This window comes from Mercurialis annua, linkage group LG7 (genome assembly GCF_937616625.2).
Source record: "Mercurialis annua linkage group LG7, ddMerAnnu1.2, whole genome shotgun sequence".
Classification (NCBI taxonomy): domain Eukaryota; kingdom Viridiplantae; phylum Streptophyta; class Magnoliopsida; order Malpighiales; family Euphorbiaceae; genus Mercurialis; species Mercurialis annua.
Genome location: NC_065576.1, coordinates 46,602,067 through 46,615,106, shown reverse-complemented (window position 1 = coordinate 46,615,106; position 13,040 = coordinate 46,602,067). Strand labels below are relative to the sequence as shown.

Genomic DNA, 13,040 nt, shown 5'->3' with positions numbered 1-13,040 from the left:
TTTTTAGGATATTTTTTAGAATTAATGAAGATATATAAAATAATTATTTAATAAAATAAATATCTAGTGTATGTAATTTGAAAGAAAAAAAGTGAAATAGTGTACCAAACTGAGGGAGTAGTAAATACTTAGTAGTACTATAAGAGATAAGTACTATAACTTTTCTTTTAGGCAAAAGGGCTCAAAAACTACCCACCTTTCATTTTTTTTTCAATAGCACCCTGACCTTGTAATTTTTTCAATAGCACCCTATTTCGTATTTTTGGATTTCAATAGCACCCCGACCTTGTAATTTTGTCAATAGCACCCTATTTCGTATTTTTCGATTTCAATAGCACCCTAAATCATCAAATTAAACTCATTTATCGAGGACTTATTTGAATTTTTTTTAAGTTAAAAGGACTTGTTTAAATGTGTTCAAGTAGAAAAAAGTATAATTTCACCTTTAAATTTAGTTCTTTTGAAAATTTTCATCCTTATAGTAATCAAATCATCTAATTTTCTCAATTAGGGTGCTATTGAAATTGAAAAATACGAAATAGGGTGCTATTGACAAAATTACAAGGTGAGGGTGTTATTGAAAAAAAATTGAAAGCTCGGTAGTTTTTGAGCCCTTTTGCCTTTCTTTTATCTAAATATCATATTTGGAAATGTCATATTTGGTGCCATTCCAATGATATTGGTTATTCAACCAGTCAACCTTCCTTTAATTTGGAAAATCAGAGTTTTTTTTTTTAATTCATCGGATCTCATTAAATTGAATACGAAACAGTTACATTTGTAAAAAATTCGGGATAATTTGAAAACTAAACCCGATGACCTGACATGGAACAAATAATTTGAAAAATCAGAGTTAAAGACGACATTAACAACTAAGGGAATCTCTAATTTAAAATATTATTTTAATACAAACATTACATAAAACCTTTCTATAGTAGTACTATTGTTATTTTCAAATCCTTTGAATTTTGTTTTATATAGATTTAATAATATTGAGCTTAAACATTAACCACTTTACCCCTATAGCTATATATTTGAACAGATGTGTCCTCATCCATTTATTTTAACATTTTACTAAAAATATATATTTTTTAAACTTGTTGTGCACCTTACTAAAATATATTATTGTTGTTTATTTTATATTTTTTAATAAAAGTATCTTGAATTAAATAATTTAAGACACAGTACTGATTATGCAATAAAAATTTGGATTAAATTGAATATGTTAAAAGTTAATAATATAAATAGTAATTAGATAATAAAAGAATAATGAATGAAAAGATAGATTTATGTGAATAGCATAAATTTATACTAATTTTTTTTAATATTTATTATAAACACTAATATAGGTTGTGGGATATTTAGTATTTATTATAAACACTAAATATTATAAACACTAATATTTATTATAAACACTAATTTTTTTTAATATTTTTTTGGTAGGCGACATATAAGGGCCGGCGGTTGGCAGGTGACAATGTTCGTGTCATCAAGATGGGGTTCGAGGCTGAAGGTGGCATTGTTCAGGGCTGACAGGCGGCGATTGGCTAACTTTTTTAGTGGTTTTATAGTCGACTTAGAAGAAGTGTTGAATGACGGTGGAACGTAGTGGTTCTGATCCCGTGTCGTTGCTGCTCAGACTGACTGGACAAATCGATGCTGCTGGTCGGAGTTGAAGGACGGCGTGCGGTGATATGTTGCTTTAGCTATAGATCTGCATTGCTTTGCCAGAACAAAATCAGATAAGGAATTGCGGCGAGTCTGGGTTGCGGCAGATCTGCATCCTCTGCTAGAACAGAATCAGATAGATGCTAGACGGAACGACGTAGTTAGTGGAAGCTGAAGGACGATGTTGCTGATCACGACGAGGGCACATTGTTGAACGCTATGTTTTAGGGCAAAATTATTTTTAAATTCAGATTTTTGTAAATAAAAACTAAATAGCAACTGTAACTTTTGAAATTTTAAAATACTTTTATAAATAAATTTTTAGAAAGGGTCAATTGCCTGCTGTCTTCTTATCTAAATTAGAAATTTATGATAATAAGTTTTTAATAATATTTTTTCAATAAAAAAGTAGGTTCAGATATCGATTATTACATGGACTGGAAACTTATAATTTTTTTAAATAAGTTATTTTTTTACTTTAAAAATAAGGAGAATTATCTACTAATAATTATTATAATTAAAAAAGCTGAAAAATACATATTAAATAAATGATTTATCCAAAATAAAAAAGTAGTTTATTTAAATTTGATGACTAAAAAAAGTTATTATTAAAAATTATTTAATAAAAAAAATCAAATAAGTAATTTCTTCAAATTGAAAACTCATAGTTTTTTTTTTTTTAGTTGCCTATCTGATTTCCAGCCCAGGGCTTCGTAACTAATTCAGATCCGACCCGCTTCGCGCACATGCCATGATGGGTGAGTCTGTGAGCGGGAATTTTTTGCATTTACAAGACCCGAACCCGAGATCTTGCTTAACCAATATCAAGCCGCTTACCACTTGTACCAACTTCCGTTGATAAAACTCATAGTTTATCCAAATTAAAAATTCATAATGATAGTTAAATAAACAATTTATATAAATTGAAAACTAAAAAAAAATATTTATTGATAATTTTTTTTGTAATAAACAAATCAAATAAGTTTTTTATTTTTGGGAATATTTGATCATCTCAATTATATATATATTTCACTTTAAAATGAATTGAATTTACATAAACTTTCTGAAAGTTCTATTAATGTTCACAGTTCAACTACACTACCACTTATTTCCTAAACCGAATCTTTCTATATTTTCTCAAATCTTTGGCGACAAAAAAACTATATTTCCCTTTAATTATTGCTATTAGATATTAAACCTAATTCTATTAAGAGAAACCCTATTTTACCAATATAAAAAGAGATCTCATCTAATTTTCTTTCTACTAAAACAATAAAGGCAAAAAGGAAACAAAAACAATCGTCAAGAAAAGTAAAGGAAATCAGCGACGCCATGGAGAATCAAGAAAAACCTAAGCCTGCTTCATCAGGACGAACTATCTACAAGAAGAGAAAACTAACCCTAAAGAAGAAAGCCGAAGAGCTTTCCATACTGTGCGGCGTTCCGGTCGGTTTAGTATGTTTTGATCCCGACGGCGAGGTGGACACGTGGCCTGAAGATAAAAACAAAGTTGATGAAATCTTGATGGAATTCGTACGTAAACAGTGCTTGGATTTTCCATACGATTTGCAGGCAATCAAGAACAAGAACGCGACGAATCTTGACGGTCAAGAAATCAAGAATAGGGTTAAGAATAAGAGGGGTTTTGAAACGTGGGATGCAAGATTTGATTATTTACCGGAGGAATCTTTAATGGAAGTTCTGAAAGTAATTGAACGTAAAGAAAAGAGTTTGGAGGAATGGGTTGAGGGAGAATTAGGGTTTGAAAATAAGAGAAAAAAACGAATTCAATTCGATAATCGTAACCCTAATTATAATCATGATGATGATGATGAAATTGATTTAGAGTTGCGATTACGGAGATTAAGTAATGCTGTTGAAGATAAACACATGCTTCCTTTGCCTGCTAAGACTGTAGAGTTTTTGCAACTTAAATTAGATGATTATAAGAATCAGTAACTTTTATGTATATTGCTTTTTTTAGCAGTAGTTTTAGAATAATTTGTTTGTTTTGTGTAACTAGAATCTTAATTTTGATTGAGACTTCAAAGACTGTTCTTCAATTTTGATTGAGACTTCAATTTTGATTCGTACTATAATTATGGTATTTACCTTTTCATGTTAAACTAAAATTGCTAATTACATTCCTAATCATTACCAAATATGTTATAGGACAGTTTTAGTTTCTATATCTTAAACTTTTCAAATTTAATTCAAAATCAAACACGAAAAATTACTACGTACATCGACTGTGCCTAGCACGTTATTCATGTACAAAGTCAATAAATAATGAGACGTGTTTGATTAATTTTTTGTAGTGTGTTTTAGATATTTATGTGTATATAGTCTCACGTTCGACCTACTAAAAGTAATGGAAAAATTATAGAAAATGGCGTAAAAATTGGTAAATATTGTTTCTAAAGTGTCGTTATTGTGTACCTAAAAATATTCATTTCATATTAAAAATATATCAAGGACGTATTTTTATATGTACAGTGTAATTTTTGTAGGCAAAAATACAACTGTAAAAGTTAAAGAATTTATATTTTAGATGAAGGAATTTTTGCGTTGTAAGTGTGTGTTTTCAGAATTAACTCATATTTCATAGCTTTCCCCAGAATAAGCGGGTTCTTGGTTTGGGCCTTTAGTTTTAAAGGACAGAAACAAATGGGCCAAATTACAACAATGGACCAAAAGCCCACGAAAAACAGGAATGAAAATTTAGGTCAAGAACACAGAACTCACATATATAGAGAACAGAAGCAGCAGCCTCCATTCGAGAGCTTCTCTTTACATCGAAAAAGAAGCAGCCGGAGGAGCAACAAAATGGTACTAATCTCCAATTTTCACCTTTAAATTTATTGTGTTTGTATTAATTTTGCTTGGATTTTTCTGTTTAATCGCCAATTTAAGTTTTGAAAACCCTAAATTAGTTAGGATCTTGTTTTTGTTTACTTGTAGAATCTATTTGCTTCCCTAAATTAAGTCGTATGGTTTCACTGTTGTAAGTAAGGAGTGCGAGACGATGAAGCTGAACTGATTTAAACCTAATGCGACAGTTTAGTTAATTTGAATGTTAATTCAGTAATGGATTAACATTTTAGGGTTTTAATTGCATTTAATGACGTGACTGATGTTTAAAATCTTTTTCAAATGTGTTTGGATTTGAAGTGAAGTTTGAAATCTGATGTTGTTAAACTCAGCTGAAGTTTGCTTTCGTGTTACAGAAATTTGTTTTAGCACTGCGTTTTATTTACTTCTGTAGTCAGAAGCTCGGATCATCTAATCCTGAGCATGTAATGTAGCTGTTTGAATTCGAATTAAACTTGGAAAGCTTAAAGACCTACCAGACAAATTAGTTAAATATGCCCTTTTTTAGACTAATAGTTTGGCTTGATTATGATTTTCTGATGGCGTTTCTGTCAGCCTGAAACTTCCGGTCCTGTAATTTGTTTGTTTGATGTTTTGTTTGTGAAGTAGCTGATTAGATTTTTTGAGAAGGGATTAAGTGAATTTCTGTTTGCTTTCTGATTGACAGCCGAAGCAAATTCATGAAATCAAAGATTTCCTTCTTACAGCAAGAAGGAAGGATGCTCGTTCTGTCAAAATCAAGAAAAGCAAAGATGTGGTGAAGTTCAAGGTTCGCTGCTCCAAGTATCTTTACACACTCTGTGTTTTCGACTCTGAGAAGGCCGATAAGTTGAAGCAATCTCTGCCACCAGGTATAGTCCTTGTATGCATTACTTATCAGAATGAATTTTATCCACAATTATAAAAGTGTAGTAGATTTGGTTGATTCTTCTTACTCGATCCAAGAGATGTGTGGATTTGCAAATTTAACATTTTGATTTTTCAGTGTCGTATATTGCATGTAAATTTTTCAAATTTTATTTTTTGCTTTAAGAAATGCTTCGTATACTTTGAAACTTGATATTTATAATTTAAAATTGTAAAAATGTGGCTTCGCTATTTTTCATTTCTGTATTTCTGTTCTTGTGTTACGTAGGCAGTGTAGTAATTTGTTTGAGGCGGCCTCTAATTATCTGTTTGCGTATGTTCAATTTGTAGGTTTGAGCGTTACAGACATTTGAAGAAACAAACGACAAACTTGAGTTTTTGGCCTTGTGGGAATTGGACGGATCTTATATTTTATGTCATTTTTCCTTGTCTTAATTTTGGTTAAACTTAAATTAGATGTTATGCTATTTCTGGATTTATGTAGTAGCTTTTTGGGAATGGATTTTTAGACTTGAAAATGATTGGCCAAAGTAAAATACTAAAGTTAAGCTTCAATTTTTTGTTTTGCTAGACTAAAATATTATTACTTCTCTGGGAAATGATATAATGTCATCTCCCTTGGCCCTAAGTTTCGGGATTGAAAAATGGAATCGTTTATGGAATCAGTAGATCAATGGCTGATAAATTAGTTTCAGAGCTAGACTATAATACTGACAGTATTATCTTTGGTTTGCTTGTATCTCACACTAGTATTTCAAAATTGTAATTGAAGCTCTTAGCCATGAATACTTGATCATTAGGGATTCATCAGCTATAAACAAATATAGATTGTCTAATATGCATTACTATTCTAAACTTTAGGAACACACTAGCTTTTCTCATGACCTACCTCTACAGAGAAGAGGGTCAACCAGCCTCGGTTATTTGTTTTTTAGCTTCTATATTTCGGTTATCATAGCTCAATTTCCATCTTTTTCAATAACGGGAGGCTATTCTGTGGTTTGAGATAATTATCGCGTACGTGCTCGATGAACAATTATGCCAAACTTAAATTTTTCACTATCACATATGTAATTAATGATCGAAATTGCTAGGAAAAAGCCTAAAGTTCAGTCACCCCGATTAGAAGAAACCGTCTTTCCGACCAAGGTTTTTGTCACCGATTTTTCTCCGAATGCTCCATTTGGAAAATTCCTTCTTTTCTTGTGCTGGATTAAGATGTAATTGCATGGAAATTCCCATAATTGATACGCTCTCTCGATCCATTTTCTAACTGAACAGTCAGTAGCAGAATGGTTTCATAAGAAATGTCAAACAAAAAGTAACCAACTTGGCAGGCAAACATGACTTGACCTGAGACTTAAAAATACTACACTATTATACTAAGTTTCTTCATAAACGCGTTCGGTAGGCTCCCACTTTATGAATATATACAATCTTTAAACACTTATCACAAGCTACAAGCAATAATTCTCCGATCATGTCATCTTCTTCAGTTCAGTCATGGAAATACGACGTATTCCTCAGCTTCCGAGGCGAAGACACGCGGAAAAACTTCACTGGCCACCTCTACGCCGCCTTATGTCAAAAAGGAATGATCACATTCCGGGACGATCAAGAACTGGTGCGAGGCAAAACGATTTCTCAGGAGCTATTAAAAGCGATTCAAGATTCAAGAATTGCAGTGATTGTTTTTTCAAGAACGTACGCTTCTTCGTCGTGGTGTTTGGATGAACTAGCGGAGATTCATAAGTGCATGAAAATGAAGGGGCAAATGGTAATTCCGGTTTTTTATAATGTGAATCCGTCGGAGGTGAGGAAACTGACCGGAGGATTTGGTAAAGCGTTTGCTGAACATGAAGTTAGGTTTAAGGACGATTTACTGAAAGTTCAACGGTGGCGATTTGTGATTACTGAATTCGCTAATCTTGCCGGCTTTGACTCCGATGACAGGTAATTTCATTTAGTTTTAACTGATCTTTATGAGTTTTTATAGGAAAAGTTACATCAATGGTTTCGGAACTTTTTTAAATTTATGTTTTGGTGTCTGAACTTTCATTTTTTCCATATTAGTGTTTCAGTTTTTCTGAATATACCAACAAGTGTGTTTAGCCGCTTTTTCGATCACTCATATGATAAAAGATATTTTTTTTTTATATTCTACTTAAATCGATAAGTCATATTAGTGATAAAGTGCGCTTCTTACTCAAATATTTATAAGAATATGTTTTGTTTTTACAAAAATGACTTCTTTTTTATTTTTTCTTATAAAGTATGATTTTTCATAGATTTGTATTAGATTTTTTATATGTATTTTTGCAAAAATAAAATAAAATATTGTGTTATCTCTTCTACAATAGATTTTAAAATAATTTTTAGCCTTATTTGCCAGTAGGAAAATAAATAAAAACTCATTTGATGTATTTTTTAAATAGTTGAAATACCGATAAGAAAAACAACAAAAAGTCAGACATTAAAATAAAAAAAATTGAAAAAGTAAAATACCGATGAATTTATCCAATTTTATATGGTGAAAACATCGAGGACTAAATTTGGAATAAGTAAATATCAGAGGGGTCTTTTGGTAATTTAGTGAGAACAAAAAGTCTTGGTCTTCTACGCGCCCAAACAAAGAAATGAAATTTCCCTGAATAATTCACCACCGACGATGATTCCAAATTTCCAACAGGAAATTGTACGCGAAATTTAATGAATGGTTGACTATTTTGAATTTTCTATCAAAAATCTAATCTTTAAATCAATAAACCATTATATAAGGAACAATTGTAACCAAATCACAAGCAAATTAATCCCATCTTTTCAAGGTTAGTTCATTGTTTTACTTCTTTGGATTTTTTTTTAGCTTTTTTTAATATGGTATTGGTTAATTGTTCATTTGGTTTATAATTTTTGGTTTGTTCTTGATCTTGATCTTAGCATTTAATTTTATATGTTTCAATTTAATTTGATAATCAACTACTTCTTTAGTCTAACATATATTGTTGATCATGTTAGCTAAATTGTATCTTGCTGCTTGTTGTCTGGTGACGTGACCATGCTAGTTATTGGTTCTCTGCAGGCATGAGTCAGAGCTTGTTCAAGAAATTGTGAAGGAAGTTCTACGTAGGCAGAGAAAATCAAGTTTAGATACAAGTGCAGCTAAGAATTTCGTAGGGATGAATTCGCGCTTGGTGGAAATGAGTATGTGTTTGGATTTAGGACAGTTGAATGATGTTCAGTTTGTCGGGATTTGTGGGATGGGCGGGATTGGTAAGACTACTATTGCTCGATTTGTTCATGAGGAATTATCTTCTCAGTTTGATGGTTGTAGCTTTTTAGCTAATGTTAGGGAAGTTGAGGAGAGGAGAGGTTTAGTTCACTTGCAAAGACAACTTCTTTCCGAAATTCTTATGGATAGGAGCATAACTTTATGCGATTCTTTTAGTGGCATGAATGAGATTAGTACTAGGCTTTCTCAGAAGCGGGTTCTTATCATTCTTGATGATGTGAATCACTTGGATCAGCTAAAAATGTTAGCCGGCATGCATGACTGGTTTGGGAAGGGAAGTAGAATAATTGTAACCAGTAGAGATGAACATTTGTTGAAATGCCATGGAGTAGATAAAATTTATAGAGTTGAAGGATTGAGTCACGACGAAGCCCTTCAGCTTTTTCGTTTAAAAGCTTTTAGAAATGGTCTTCATGCAGAGGATTATTTGGAGCTCTCCATTCAGTTTGTGAATTACTGCAATGGCCTTCCATTAGCTCTTGATGTTATTGGTTCCTTTCTGTTTGGTAAATCTGTAAGTGAGTGGAAAAGTGCATTGGATAGATTGAAAGAAATTCCAAATCAAGAAATTTTGGATAAGCTTTCTATAAGCTTTGATGGGTTGGAGAAAATGGAGAAAGAACTATTCCTCGATATTGCTTGCTTTTTCAATGGACAGGATAAAGATTATGTGTATGAAGTATTGGATAGTTGTGGTTTGTATCCAGACATTGGAATTAAAGTTCTTGTCAGTCGGTCTCTCATAAAAATTTCGAAAGAGAGAATATGGATGCACGATTTACTTCAAGAAATGGGTCGAGATATTGTTCGGCGAGAATCACCAGAAGAACCAGGAGAAAGAAGTAGGATCTGGCTTTATAAGGATGTTCACCATGTTCTATCAACCGATACGGTAAATAATTTACTCTTCTTGCTAACATTGCAAGTTTCAGTCTATAGGGGGAAACTGATTGTTGTTTCTTTATGTGCTCATTTTTCAGGGAACAGAACGAGTTCAAGCCATAGTCGTTGATTCATGCGAACATGAAGATGAACAATTGATCCCTGAGGCCTTCATGAAGATGAAAAATCTAAGGTTGCTCAAAATTAGAAATTTGCATCTTTCACAAGGCCTTTCTTATATTTCAAATAAGTTAAAATATCTAGAATGGGATAGATATCCTTTCAGATATTTACCTTCTACTTTCCAGCCAGATGAACTTGTTGAACTCCATATGCGCTGTAGTAACATGGAAATTTTGTGGAAGGGGATCAAAGTAAGTATGTTAACTAATTTCCCGAGTCCTTGAATGCATAGTTTTGTTTAAGTTATTGATGCTAACTTTTAGATTTTTCTTCACAGCCTTTAAAGATGCTGAAGGTCATTGATCTTAGTTACTCTGCTAATTTACTGAAGACTATGGATTTCAAGGAGGTCCCTAACCTTGAAAGTTTGAATTTTGAAGGTTGCACGAGACTTTCCAATGTTCATCAGTCGATTGGAGTTTTGAGAAAGCTGGTTTCGTTGAACTTGAAGGACTGCAGAAGCCTTGCAATGCTGCCAGATAGCATATGTTATCTGAAGTCCCTTAAGTTTCTTAATTTGGAAAGCTGCTCGAGACTTGCGAAATTGCCAAAAAGGTTGGGTGATATGGCATGTTTGGAGAAGCTCAATGTTGGTGGAATTGCTCAAAGGCAATTTTCATCGAATAAGCTATGGGATTTTCTTCTTCCTTCACGGTTTTTGCCGTGGAAGAAAGATCATAATCCATTGGCCGTGACAGTGCCTTCTATATTATCCTTGCGGTCGTTGAGGTCATTGAATTTAAGTTACTGCAATCTAATGGAAGGAGCACTTCCCAATGATCTGAGCTGCTTCCCGTTTCTGAAAACATTCAACCTGAGTGGGAATGATTTTCTTAGCATACCTTCGAGCATTAGCAGACTTTCGAAACTCGAAGATTTGCGGTTTGCTGATTGCAAGAAGCTTCAATCGTTTCCGAATCTTCCGTCAAGTATTTTATATCTTAGTATGGATGGTTGCACTGCATTGCAAAGTTTGCTACCAAGAAGCATCAGCAAACAATTCAAACTCGAGAATCTCTATGTTGACGGTTGCAGGAGGCTTCAGCTGTTACCAGATATCTCATCCAGTATTTTAGATCTGAGTGTGGATGGTTTAACGTCCCAAGAAAACCCCACCTCGGATTCTTCGTCATTGACATTTGTAAGCTGCTTGAAGTTGACTGAGGTTCAAAGTGAAAACACAAGTGTATTTGCCAGGCTGACTAGTTATCTTCATTACCTGCTAAGGCACAGCTCTCAGGTCTGCCTCTTTTCTCCCAATTGCTAATGAACTTCTAATGTGATGTTTTGCTTCATAAAATTATTAAAGAATATAAGCTTTGCTTTGATTCAAATTTTAGATAAATAATAGTAATTCCGTGGAATTATAATTCTACATTTTTTATGAAATAAGTTTTCTCCAAAAAGATAGGTGATTGATTATGAGGATATCCAAATCTATCGTCTTATTTCATTTTGATGATCAAACTTTGACTCGTTTCATTTTGGCTGTTAAATTTTAATTTTATTTCAACGAGTTTGTGCCTAAAAATGCATATGTAACAACCGAATTTTGCTTATTTTTACTTGAAAACTTGCCAAGTATGCATAATTTCCATTGGAATAAAATTATGCGCACATGACAAGTTTTCAGGTAAAAATAAGCAAAAACCGATTGTTATATATACATTTTTGGCCGAAAAAACCTCATGTTGAAATGAAATTAAAGTTTAGTAACTAAAATGAAACAAATTAAAGCTTCATTATCAAAATGAAAAAATATAATAATGCGGATATCTTAAGAATCAATCCCAAATTAGCTATTCTATTCCGGGAACCAAACATGGAGTTAGTTCTTTCAACTTTTCTGTTTAGATTTATGAAGCTATAACTGAACATTGTGGCTATTAATGTCGATGCAGGGACTATTTAATCCAAGCTCTCAGATATCCATGTGTTTAGCCGGAAGTGAAATCCCCGGTTGGTTTAACTATCAGGAAACAGGATCTTCATTGAAAGTGCAGTTGCCTCCATTTTGGTGGACTAATAAGTGGATGGGATTTGCATTTTGTATCGCCTTTGAATTCCACGAGCATTCCTCAGATACAAACAGCATCGTCTGCAATTTGAATGCATGTATTTCAGAGGATCAGGATTTCTTTCTCGGTAGCTCTGCCGTTGAAATCTCAATGGACTCAAGCAATCCCGCATCTGATCAACTTTGGTTCAGCTACATGCCGCGTAGCTCTTTAACGTGTTTAGATATGTGGGAAGCTTGTAACAACTTGAAGGTGACATTTTCTTCTGTGCAGTTGAGAGTGAAGTATTCCGGGTTTCGTGCTATATTTAGTCGCGATCTCGACGAATTAATTCTATGCAGCAGACCTTTTCAGAACTTGGGTCTCATCAGTGTTCTTAATGCTGATAGAGGCAAGAGAAAGCATGATGACTGCAGTGAAAATGAAAGTAGCAACCTGGTTAATAAATTGTCTTATAAGAGAATGAGAATGACTGAGGATTCTGAGAGCTAAAGATTATTACCGCTCTAAATTCTATTCAAGGATTAAGTTTGTTTTATTTAAACGAGTTGTAATTAATTATGTATTCAAAATAATAAGTTTTATTCTTGTTAAAAAAAGTTTTAATATATTCATCTTTAGTTATTGTTTCATTGAGAAGTCAATGCAAATACCGAATCAGACCATAAACTGAATCCAACCGAATTGAAATAGGATTTGGTTATTTAATGAATATGGTTTCGTTCGGTTTGTAATCGTATAGAAGTTCGGTGTTCAGTTTTTATTTCGGTTTGGATACTTTAAAAACTGAAAAAAAAAAACGAATAAGAAAATTAAAAGTATTAATATAGATTAGAATTTCTCTCTCTCTTTGATATAATACAAACTTATAGTTCGATTTGTTTTAAAAATTCAACAAACTTTTGTCGGTCGGTTACGGTCGATTCCAAACTAAATCGACATATGCACTAGAAATTTTGAGAAGGAACCATACTAGAAACTTTGTTTATTCATCTTAATTTATTGCAACATTTTCTATAGTATGTGTTCTTTCTCTCCTTTTCTTTTTAATTTTTCAGCAATAAAATTGATTCATCACAAATGATTTTCATTTCTATAAAAGATTGCATTTTGCTTATTATATATAAAAAAGAGAGAGATTTAATTTTAAAACTCATATTTGAATAATTTGACTCTGCTATTAGATTTTTGTAACTAAGACATGGTTAGTACTTAGTAGAGGTTAGAGCATCTCCAATGGTGCTCTCCATTATAAAGACCAT

At 32.6% G+C, this 13,040-nt stretch overlaps 3 protein-coding genes across 4 annotated transcripts; all 3 read left to right on the top strand.

The window, feature by feature from the left end:
• The first annotated feature begins 2,795 nt into the window (after nucleotides 1-2,795).
• LOC126657358 (agamous-like MADS-box protein AGL103) lies at nucleotides 2,796-3,660 on the top strand. The gene has a single exon (XM_050352031.2). The coding sequence runs from the start codon at nucleotides 3,001-3,003 to the stop codon at nucleotides 3,625-3,627; it is 627 nt and encodes a 208-aa protein (XP_050207988.1). The 5' UTR covers nucleotides 2,796-3,000; the 3' UTR covers nucleotides 3,628-3,660.
• Nucleotides 3,661-4,338: 678 nt separating this feature from the next.
• LOC126655259 (60S ribosomal protein L38) lies at nucleotides 4,339-5,961 on the top strand. The gene is made up of 3 exons (XM_050349365.1): nucleotides 4,339-4,497; nucleotides 5,207-5,390; nucleotides 5,737-5,961. The coding sequence occupies exons 1-3, from the start codon at nucleotides 4,354-4,356 to the stop codon at nucleotides 5,757-5,759; spliced, it is 351 nt and encodes a 116-aa protein (XP_050205322.1). The 5' UTR covers nucleotides 4,339-4,353; the 3' UTR covers nucleotides 5,760-5,961.
• Nucleotides 5,962-6,846: 885 nt separating this feature from the next.
• LOC126655258 (TMV resistance protein N-like) lies at nucleotides 6,847-12,410 on the top strand. Of its 2 annotated transcripts, none has more exons than XM_050349363.2 (5): nucleotides 6,847-7,359; nucleotides 8,486-9,587; nucleotides 9,676-9,951; nucleotides 10,038-11,000; nucleotides 11,662-12,410. In XM_050349363.2, exons 1-5 carry the CDS (start codon nucleotides 6,887-6,889, stop codon nucleotides 12,268-12,270), a joined length of 3,423 nt encoding a protein of 1,140 aa, XP_050205320.1. In that variant the 5' UTR covers nucleotides 6,847-6,886; the 3' UTR covers nucleotides 12,271-12,410. The 2 variants fall into 2 exon arrangements, with proteins under 2 accessions (XP_050205320.1, XP_050205321.1); XM_050349364.2 differs by lacking the exon at nucleotides 6,847-7,359 and adding an exon at nucleotides 8,038-8,231.
• Nucleotides 12,411-13,040: the final 630 nt, after the last annotated feature.